The sequence below is a fragment of the Toxotes jaculatrix genome, chromosome 6 (genome assembly GCF_017976425.1).
Source record: "Toxotes jaculatrix isolate fToxJac2 chromosome 6, fToxJac2.pri, whole genome shotgun sequence".
Classification (NCBI taxonomy): domain Eukaryota; kingdom Metazoa; phylum Chordata; class Actinopteri; family Toxotidae; genus Toxotes; species Toxotes jaculatrix.
Window position 1 is genome coordinate 13,437,241 of NC_054399.1, and position 11,385 is coordinate 13,448,625.

General features: G+C 39.3%; 1 protein-coding gene across 1 annotated transcript; it reads left to right on the plus strand.

The window, feature by feature from the left end:
* The first annotated feature begins 6,698 nt into the window (after positions 1–6,698).
* On the plus strand, positions 6,699–10,703 carry hykk.2 (hydroxylysine kinase, tandem duplicate 2). Its single transcript, XM_041039508.1, has 5 exons — positions 6,699–6,786; positions 7,589–7,897; positions 8,427–8,569; positions 9,193–9,373; positions 9,565–10,703. Exons 2-5 carry the CDS (start codon positions 7,594–7,596, stop codon positions 10,005–10,007), a joined length of 1,071 nt encoding a protein of 356 aa, XP_040895442.1. The 5' UTR covers positions 6,699–6,786; positions 7,589–7,593; the 3' UTR covers positions 10,008–10,703.
* Positions 10,704–11,385: the final 682 nt, after the last annotated feature.

Below are 11,385 nucleotides of genomic sequence, written 5' to 3' on the forward strand. Positions count from 1 at the left end.
TACAAGGAAGGCTAAGGTCATTTTAATGGAGCTAATTTTTACCATATTGCAATAACACAGGTGTAAAAAATGAAGGTAATGGTGGCTGGATTCACGTATTACAGGGACACCTGAATAGAATAAATGGCTGTTAATGTTATTAACACTGAGCTATTCCCATGTAAACCAGAACATCTACTGTGGCTAGAGCCGGTTCACCATTATACTGAGGTACATGTAAGAAGCTTTGTCTGTTCTTGAAATTGCTGCAATCACCACAACATATATATAACAGAGACAAATCATAAAACATGTTAATTGGTCCCCATTAACTGCGTCCATTATATAAAGATGGTTCACGGGCGTTGCTAACTCATGAAGTATAGTTTCAGATATGCTCCAATAGGGAAATAACTTTACAACTATAATTCAGTTTTTCTTTATCTTCCATCTAGGAGGGTAATAGATTTGCAGCTTTATTCTTTTTTCACCACTCATGCTTAACCTGGATGACTGAGTGATTTTATAGACATATTACACAGCTGGCTGTCCATAAGAGTCTGAATACATGACATATGTATTGATAAATTAATGATGTATGCCTGTGCGTTTCATGAAAAGATTATTAGAGAACTCCATAGGAATCAGTGCGGATAAGAAGTGCTACTCATTGTGTCATTGCAAGTAAAAAGTCTGATCTTCACTAAATAAGGTCAAAAATGACTCAGCCCCAAATAATTTCTTATGAAATGGCTGATTTGATTTCTCGGAATTAGTGCAGCTTGGGAACATTTGGCTTGACACATAATTTATCAGTCCAGATGTCGTGAATGATTGAATAGCCACTAATGTGGCGATTACAGAGAAGAAAAATTCTCATAAATGGAAAATTACAAGGACAAACAGTGACACTGCAGGGAGAAGTTAATAAACGTGGGCTAAGTTTGACATGTGGGCAGTTTGGGCAGCTGAAAAAGACAGAATGATGTGAACATGGCAGCTATCCCAAAATGTTTGGTCAGACATTAACCCATTAAACTCTTATTTCTTAGCTCCTTAATGGGTGACTTTGATGGGGTTTTGCTGAGTTATGCACTGTGACTGTTTACTTTGCAGCAGTTTTTCTATCAGTAATAATGATGATGATTGGAGACTGCATCATCAAATAGCAACACCCATCATTATTATTAGTAGTATTTATTATTGTTGTTGATAACTCATGAGGGTATGACACAAAGAACAAAACATGCACCCGGTAGTTCTTGTGTCAGTATTTGTGAGCTAAATGTTGGTATTCAGAGGTATTCAGCCTCTGTCTATCATGAGACCATAGTAGGAGCCTTGCAACATCCATCCTGTGTTTTAACTATGCAGGTAAGAAGAGATGGGTTGAAAATCGTTACCCTGTTTATGTATGGATCAAACTGTTCCATCCCGACAGCCTCGCTGCCAGTGTGGCTAAAAATACAAAGACAAAGACATGAACTGGCGTCTCACCCCTACATCTTCAATAAGGAATGGCATCAGCATGGCATCGAGCTTACAAATCACAAAGCAGACAATAGCTGAAAAAGGGTGGCTCAGTTGGGAAATCAAGGAGACAAGTTTTGCCCCACAGGACTAGCGCTTCAATTGTGCTTTCGCATATAGACTGATGTCTCTCAGGATGGGCCAGTCGCTTACTAATGCCCTCAGCCACAGAATCAATCACCACCTTGGTCAGACACACCCCATTAGTATACACACTCAGCCACCTTTTAACTCAAGCTGTTTATATTCAGATCCAGCTGATCCAAGTCTCTATGTGGGAAAAGAGAAATAAACAAGCCTTTCATCAATAGGCATATGTGTTTAAGAGCTATGGATGATTTATGGAATAGTTCAGGATATTAATATACAGTATACTCAGCTGACAGTCAACAGTGTCTGTATCACAGCTTCCATATCAGACCCATGTTGCTCATGTGACATTTGATCAAGTCATGAGCGAGGGAGGGAGGATAATGATATGGACTGCAAAGGCTAAAGGTCATATCATAAATATGAGCAGGATGTCAGATGGAAGCTACAAACACTGCATTTTAATGTTTACTTTTCCCTCTTTCCCATCTCTGGCGCTGTTGTGTACAAGAGAGGTGAATGACAGGAGCATTTCAATAAAGCTTTTCTTTCTCTGAAGGAAACATATTTTAAATTTAAAACTTTTTATAGCTGAAAAGTTTCACTGAAAACATTAAATAGTGTAACTTTAAAGTGTTATTGCTAAAGATTTGTTACTTGATGGCAACCTGCCTCTGTGACTGGGGCTCACATGAAGTATGTTTTGATTGTAACGTTCCCAAGTTATGAAACATAATGTGTTAAAGAAGTTTTCTTTGATGAGATTGTTTCATGTGAGACTGGCTGCCAAAAATATGTCGTTTTGAACCTGTGACATCAACCTCAAGAAGAGAAAGTTCACCCTTGAAAGTTTGGGCATAAATTTACCAGACCAATGTGTAATTGTTTGTGCTACTGTCAACATACAATACACTGTCTATCTTCACTTGTTGCCTTCTATTAATTGTTCTATTAATTGTTCTATTAATTGTCTTGTTCTACTTCCTGTCTTTGTCTTGTTTCCCGCCTTTGTAATTGTTTCCCCCTGCCCTAATTGTTTCCACCTGTTTCCCCTTACCTGTTGTGTCTATATAGTCTGCGTTTCCCCTTGTCCTGTGCCAGTTCGTCTTGTCGTATCGTCAGTGAACCAGCCTTTGTCCATGTTTACCTCGCCAAGTCAGGTCGTGTATTTTTGGTTGTTACTTTTTCTTAGTCTTAGCTACTGTTCTCGTCGTTAGATGTTCTTTGTTACTTTTTTTTAGCACTTTTGCCTTTGTCCTCAAATGAGTGATTTTTCGTTTCCTGTTCTTACATTGACCCATTGCCTCTTGGAGAGATTTTCAGTTGTTACTTTGTGAATAAAAACTGTTTTCTTTGTACTTTGTCGTTGAGTCGTGCATTTGGGTTCAAGTCCTAGCTCAGTCATAACAGTAGCTCAGCCTGATGTCTTCAAAGAATACATTACAGTTTCATTTACCTGTGGTGTTATATCTTTGAAAACACAATTAGTACAGCAGAACACACTGCAAAACCTGTCTATCTATCATCAAGTCTTGAAACCCTTCCTTAAAAATTTTATAAAATAGATCATTTATATATGCAGACTCTACCTAATCTTTAAGAACACATTAAGACTGTATATGTAACTCAATTAAATGTCTTGTTAACAAAGATAATGAGTCACATCATCTAAAGGTTTTACTCTGGAAAAACAAATTATTCATAATACCTCATAAATTATGTTGGGGATCTTACAAAGATAATGAGCACTGTCACAACTGAGACCTTTTAAATTACATGCATTGATATTAAACATGATATACATCATAACCTTGGTTTCTAACTCTATAGTATAAAAACATGGAAACTTGATTAATTGGAATAAGTAGGTCTAAGGGGAGGGTTCGCCTGTGGCAGTACTCTACCATGCATTGAAAACACAGCAACATAATTGCAGCAACATGCCAGGAGCATCATAATTAATCCCCCAAACCCTTTAGCTTTCCATCTGACATATGATATATCCCAAAGTGCTCCTCTTGTCTTTATTGCTGCAGGCAATAATTGAGTTTCTTTAACATAATAAATATCCCTCATCTGTATCATAGTACATGTAAAATATTCTACCTGTGCAGATAGAACTAATTCAGAGAAATTATTGCTGTAAGGAAAACAAGTTATGTTGTGCCACTGGTGATCCACCATGATCTAAACTGATATTCTGAAGCTGTGTGAGAATGAACCACCTGCTGTGCAGCTACTTGGTCCCAAGGTATGAAAATTACAGTGCCATGTCAGAATTCAGGCTTTGTGCTGCAGCAATATTGCAAAACATTACTGCAGCACAAAGCCTGAATGTCAGATGGACATCAAAGTAAAAGATGGTCAGTGAAAGAAAACCTTTGTAGCTGCCTTCAGTAATAGACACAGGGCACAAGTTCATGTTTGGTTCCTGTTGGTTAGTGTCAGCACTGCACTGTTTTGTTTGTGCTGCCTGACTTTTTTGACATAAAACACAAGTGTAATGAACAGCAAGATAATTGCCATCTTCAATTTCCACCGTGATAAATGTATATTGACTGGTGTAACGCTGCCTCTGTGTTGTTATTTCTATTGACAATGCAATTTTATCATAACTGTTAGACCAAGATAAATTCTTGTTTATTTTTGTAGCATTTGTTTGACTTGAGTTTTAGCAGCTTCGTGGTTCTGTCCTTGTTACTATATCTGTAAATGAACCACACATACAACTTACAGCTTGCATCCTGCCTTATGGCCATGTTCACTGATTTCTTTGGGTAATGAGTCCAGGTGCTGCATTCACATGTTTAGCTGTACTGTATATTGCCCACAGGATTCAGTCCTATCATCTTGACTTCCAGGCTCTGTAGATATTAGGGATCCACCTTGAAGCCTTTCCTGCTGATTAGGATCTTAAGGGTCTTTCTAATGACCTGCAGTCTCTTCAGAGATTTGCAGTTGCTAGAGTCAAAAGCAACACACAACAGATACAACTGATTTCTTCATTTGCAAACCAAGCCGGGCAAGTTCTTAGTTCTTGTTGCACAGTCTTATAAATGCACTTACTGTCTTTCTTCAGGTCTTACTGTGTGGCATTAAATGATTTGGAATCCACAACCTTATACTCTTCCCCTCGAGCAAAGCACACTGAAGGAGGGTTATCTTTCACTTTTTTGCAATTTCATTCAGTTGCTTGGCGTCTATAAAACATTACTTTGTGGTAGCAGGGCTGTGCATTTCTGAAAAATTGGCCAATATACCCCATAGGTTTCATGTCTGTAGGCCCCTCCATTTAATAAAAAGCATCCAGAAATAGCTCTGTCGAGGCTGGAATCCATCATGACTTTGAAAGGGGAGTATAACTACAGTGCACAGAAATTAAAGACACACTCAGGTGGGTAAAGAGGACGGAGTTGGATATACTGAAGATACTTGCAGTTTCAGTACTGGTTGACCAACTGACATTTTTCCTCCACCTCTCCTGTCAGTGTCGGGGGGGAATGCTTTGTGACAGGTGGTCTAAGATGACTGCTGACACCTTCGTGGCCACTGAACCTCAGGCTCCAGCTGCACAGGCAGTCAGTGCCATGTGGAGGCTGTGATAAGAAAATGAAGATCACTGAAATGCGCTCAGTATTAATGCATACACACGTTCCCAGACAGATGCACACATCTGGCCACATTGAAAAACATCCCCATGCAGCTTACAAGATGCACACTCCCACACACAGACACACAATATATGTATTGTGCAAAAACATCATGAAATAAATGCATAATCCATAGTGGGATATGCTGTTGACCATAAGCAAACATCTTCAGATGAGCGCACTAAGTGGGTGATAAGCTTTCAGTGGCCGTCTGTCTGTTGCGACTGATGTCTCACGAGACTGTTGCTGGCTTCAAACTAATTAAAATGACCAACATTCATTGCCAAAGCAGAAAGAAGAGTTAATTTTCCTTTAACCATGAAAAAAATTATTCCCTAACCTTAACACAAAGTACTTGGTGCCAATAATCAGCTGTACTTAAGAAATATTTTTTATATGTAATGCGAATGAACCCGCAAATGAAATCCAAAAGCAATTGAGTACAGGATTTGTGAGCAAATGCCAGAAATCGTCACTACAGCTCAAGGTGTGCAAGTCAAAGGACATGAAAAATGGAAACGATGTCCTGAAACTATTGGACTACAGATAAAGGGTATAGGAGTGGAAAAGTTAGTTTGATTCTATGCTTTCACAAAGCTGGCTGAGCGTGTAGTGTGATGTTTATATTTTGACCTTGTTGTTATAAATATGCAATGAGAATGTCATGTCCCCAGCGGGTAACTTGAGCGCATGTCATTGGTGAACTGATGAGCAGGTACAGACAAGAGTGGATGAATGCATGGATTCAGTTAAGCCGACATGGTAGACCTAACAAACATGATCAGCACTGATCTGAATTTACTGTGTCTCCAAACATGGTGGATGTATTGATTTTAATGTTTCACTACAGACTCCTGTACAGGAAATAAAACTAATAAAATACAGAACAACATCTTTATGTCAGATCATACACGTGTCACACTTGAACATAACTTGAACTTCTTTTTTTCTTTTTCTTTTCTTTTCTTTTCTTTTTTTTTTTTTTGAAAGTCTTTCATATCCTAAAAGTAAAATGGGTCAACAGCACATTTCCTTTTGGTCCACAATACATGGATGCATATAGATACATGGCCACACATGAACATTGAAATTTGGACGAAGGGAGCATTTATTGCAGGACTATTTCATTAGACGTCTTTAGTTTGTGTGTACCATCTGCTACAATTCAAAGCACCAAAATGACACGTTTTCCAAGACTTTTAAGTTGAAATTAACAAACGGAAGTTAATTTGTCTAATAATGTTTCGCTGTGCACGAAGAAAGACATGTGACATGTAAAGGGCTGACTAATTACAAAGCTGATTCATCCTAAATAAAATAGGCACAACAATCTTGTTTTCTATTGTATAAAAACCAAGGTATACATTCATCTTTACACCCTAGTGGCGTTGGTTGTATTTTGAAAAATCCCACCGGATGTAGATATCTTTACAACCCTGTGGGTTCCGGATTTCACTTCAGTGAAGTGACTGCCGACGACACGTATCGCAGCGAGTCGCTTTCTTATTATTCACCTGGTGTTTTAACACAGCCTGAGGTAGGTCTACAGACGTGTGTCCAGTAATAATGAAATGTCTGTCGCCCTTTTTCCCCGACGCTGCTGGTGTTGCATGCAGGACGTAAAACAAGAGCTGACGTCCCTTACCAAGCCATTACCGTCGTGGATCAGCTCATAACTCAGGGAAACTCTGTCTCAGTGTGTCACATTTTATATATTTTATTTTAGCTCTAACATTGTCACATGGATGTCAAAGACATTGTCACAGTGATGTGAGTGTAGTGGGGTAAATCTGTTGAGTTTACGGCGACCTTTCGTCTTATATAACCACTGCTTATCCCGCTGATACTAGCAGAGCAATACTTTGGAATCTGAATTGAATTTAATTGACTCCTGCAAATGAATCATCACTGCACGCGAAAAAAAAAAAAATAAATAAAACACGTGCAGTAGTTAATGTTTGAAAGGAGCTCAGACTTTAAGGATGCTGGGCATGCAACCAAGTTTTATTTTCTGATTCACTGATTTATTTACTGATATTATTTAGAATGAAATATCAGGACATTTGAGGACAATTCCCATCACAAGTTCCCAGAGTTCAAGATGCCATCTTTTATTTGCTATTTGGTTTGGAAAATAACAACAGCAAAACAGACAAACAAGCATAAGATAAGAGATTCAGTTTTTAAAGATGTGAGACAAAGAAATACAGCAAACCCTCATAGGCAGGATTTAACATTGTGCGCTGTGTGCTGCTTTTTGTTTGATAAATGGCTTAAAAGCAATGGGGTGTTAATCAAAAATTGGATTAATTTACTGATGCCACATTGTTTTCATTCAGCACTGATGTCAGCAAAGCGTGCCAAGCCCAACTTAAGTCAATCTCAGGCATCTGAGATGGTCAAGAGGCTTTTCGGGCTGACTCCATTAGAAATGCGGCCTTTGCCCAGCTACGATGACCAGAACTTCTGTGTGGCACCTGTGGAGGGTGGCGAGTATGTCCTGAAGATCATGAACTCGGAGGACAGTAAGAACCATGCCCTGATGGAGGTGCAGACGTATGCCATGTCGTTCTTGCACCAGAATGGACTCCCTGTTCAAACAGCCCTGCCCACCACCTCAGGAGAGCTCATGACTCTGGAAGAAATAGGTATGAGACAAGTCACACCATCCAGACTTGAGGTGTGAAATCTGTGCTCTCCGGTACTGTAATGATATTTATCAGTTTGAGAAGACAATTCATATTTTTACCAGTTCCTGTACCACCTGCCGCTCAAGCATTTATTCATGTGTGTTTGTTGAAAATCTGGCACCTCCATGTTAGAACACGTGTCTTTATTGACATGTGATGGAAATGAGTCTGTAGGCTACAGCATATTATCCAACATCAGTATGTATGTCAGTGAGAATGTGTGAACATGCTGAGTCGTTGGAATTGGCCCAGGCTAACATGCTGTTTCAGAGAGCTCATAAAGATAAGTGATGAGGTACTTTAGAGGAGGTACACTAACACGTCTTGCCCCAAGTAAATATCTCCCTAACCCTAACCCCTAATACTCACGTACTTTTGTAATTATAAGTGTTCTCTTGAACAAGGCCACAACGTTCAGGTCATACTTCATGAAGGCTATGAGTGATTTAAATGGCTGTAATACTAATGTTATATTTACCTTTGGCAGATTGCGGCGATGGCTGTCAGAAGTACCTGGTGCGGCTGCTGACTTATTTGCCTGGAACTACTATTTCCAAGGCTCCATTAACACCACAGTTATTGTATGAAACCGGCAAGACAGCAGCCAGAATGGACAAAGTCCTGCAAGAGGTATAACATATATATAAATAATTATTTTTTATTTTTTATCATCATGTTTACAGTCAGCAGTGCTGGTGTTGGTTTTGTGTTACATTTCATGTTCTTTGTATATGTGTCAAAGGATGCCATCATCTCACTGCAAAACCTACCTAGGGGTACAAATAAAGTAACCTGAACCTGAACCTAACAGTAACACCATTGTGAAACTGTAAGGTCATTTACTTTGCAATACCATACTTTTGAAATACCATCAAATGTTTCAAAAAATGACAAAACCCAAACATTGTTTGATGAAATTGGTGTGACGATGTCACTGCTGGTATTTTTAAAATTTTTGTTTTTTACTAATGAATTTACAGACCACATCATTATGCCACTTCTGTTTCACCCATGTTTTCATTATTTTAGTATCTAATTCAGATAACATATAAAATAAAGGACTAGTCCTTAATTGTTCACCAAATGTGAAGCTGAACATGTGGAGCTGCAAAGTTTTGCTAATCTTGGTAAAACAATTGTTCACAACAATTCACAACTGACAAAAATGTTTACATATCTTCCTTATACTTATGTCTTGTGCCTTTTCTTCTGCCTTCTGCTTCTCAGTATTATTACTTTTTTTTCTCCCCCAGATGAAACACCCTCATCTTAGTATTCTGCAGAGGGAGAATTTCATATGGAGTCTGTCAAATGTTATCCTCCTGGAAGGATATATCAAGGTATTAGATGGAGATCCTCTTCAGGAGGTTGTGAAGTCAATCATTAATCAGTACAAGACCTCTGTGATCCCGAACCGCTCCAATTTCCGCAAGTGTGAGTATGAGATCTACTCATTAGATTCTCTCCTAAACACTTTTGACTTTCCTAGTGCACTTTTTGACGCCTCTCTTTCATACACATTTAAACTTATCCGGAGTCAGCAGAGACCTGATACGTCACTCAACACATGAGTGGTAATGGATTTCACTTCCCATAAACAATGTTTTATTTACTGATTTTCCAAGGCATTAACCATGGCGACTTCAATGACCTCAATGTGCTTGTGCAGCCTGATGAGAATGACGGCTACAGGATTTCTGGCATCCTTGACTTCGGGGACATGAACAGTGGCTACTACATCCACGAGCTAGCCATCACTATCATGTACATGATGATGGAGCACCCTGACCCCATTGAGGTGGGTGGACCTGTCCTTGCAGGTTGGGAAAGCATCCTTCCCCTCAATGAGGTGGAGAAAGAATGTCTCTATGTGCTTGTGCTGTCCCGCTTCTGCCAGTCTTTGGTTTTAGCTCGCTACTCTGTGACCTTGCATCCAGAAAATGCAGAGTATCTGATGATTACATCCAGGAAGGGCATCCACATTCTCCAAAAACTCTGGGAGCTCGGAAAGGAGGAGGTGGAGAAGGAGTGGTTTCAGAGTGCTGCTCAGTTCAGTGACAGAAAGTGAGGAATATGTGAAGGAAGCCATTCACAATAGGATGCTTTCACTGAACTTTTTGTCCAAATGAATCACGTTTCTAAGATCTCCAGATGAAAATGATAGATTATGCAGATTGTGCTTTCACAGTTAAAATAATGATTTTATTTTGAGACGTTGAGACAGACATATTAAAGTAGGGAGAGTGCAGCGTGTCTGAATAAGAGGTAGGTAGATTAACAAAAACTGTATGCAAAAAGAAGTACTGTTAATGATCACTGACAAGTGATTACATTTAAGAAATTTAATCATGTCTCAATGTCTAAAGTCATCACGGTTTACACACCTGACTGGGCCTGTGTACCAAGGTGCTACTCTGTATGATAACAGGTCACTTGGATGGACATTGGACTAATTTTATCATGCCTGACTGGGTCAGAGATGGTTTTACTAAAAGTCAAGCTAAATGGTGCTGGAAATGTCTGTACTGTAGAGTACTGTTTGTCTTCTTTTTTTTTGCTTGGCATTTTTTAGGTGCAAAAATTAACAGCTGAATGACATGATGACCATTAATAAGGAAAATAATGAGTAGGGCTGCCCCCTAATAGTCAACCAAACAGTTTTGATTGGTCAGTTGGTTGCAGGAAAAAAATAAAATCTGCTCAGCCAATCAGTCACAGACAGACGTTGTTTACATGGCCGGTCCCTACAGTTAGTAGATAGCAATGAAACAAAGCGACTTGGTTTGCCTAACTGAGCATATTTTGGAATAATATGCTAAATGGGACATGGAGACATGGTACAATGAACAGCAACAAGCGGTATTTCGCCAACAACTCCTGCCTTATATGTTTAAGCTGCAACTCTTTGGAGACACACTACCTCAAATATTGAAATACATAGTAGACACAGGACAGTAATTACAGTTATTGTTATACTACAATAGGCAAACAATTGCCCATCACTCCGTGACCTCAAACATGGCCAGTCATTTGAAAACTGTTAGTAGCCTGACGTTAGCCATGTAGCATGGCCGCTCGCTCTAGCAGGCTCCTTGCTGGTTGTTCTGATGCATTCAGAATCATTACTGCTTTTGCCAGTGTTGTTAACAGACTGATGGACTGACTGACTGAGTGATGAAGTTACACCATTGGCCAGCTGAATGCCACATGACTGAGGGAAGCTACACCATTGGTAGGCTGGCTGTGTGTTGGAGTTTCCCCATTGGCTATTGCTCTTTCAAAATGAAATGACATGAACAGTTTGTGTGACTTCATTAGGGGGCCTTTACACGGAGTGTTGCCCACTTAGCACCTTTGTCGCTAGACTTGCTAACTTTTCAGACCCCTTTTTCTGCAAAAAACACTTTTGCAAAAAAGTTGCGACAAATCTAGCAACTTTTTTGGAC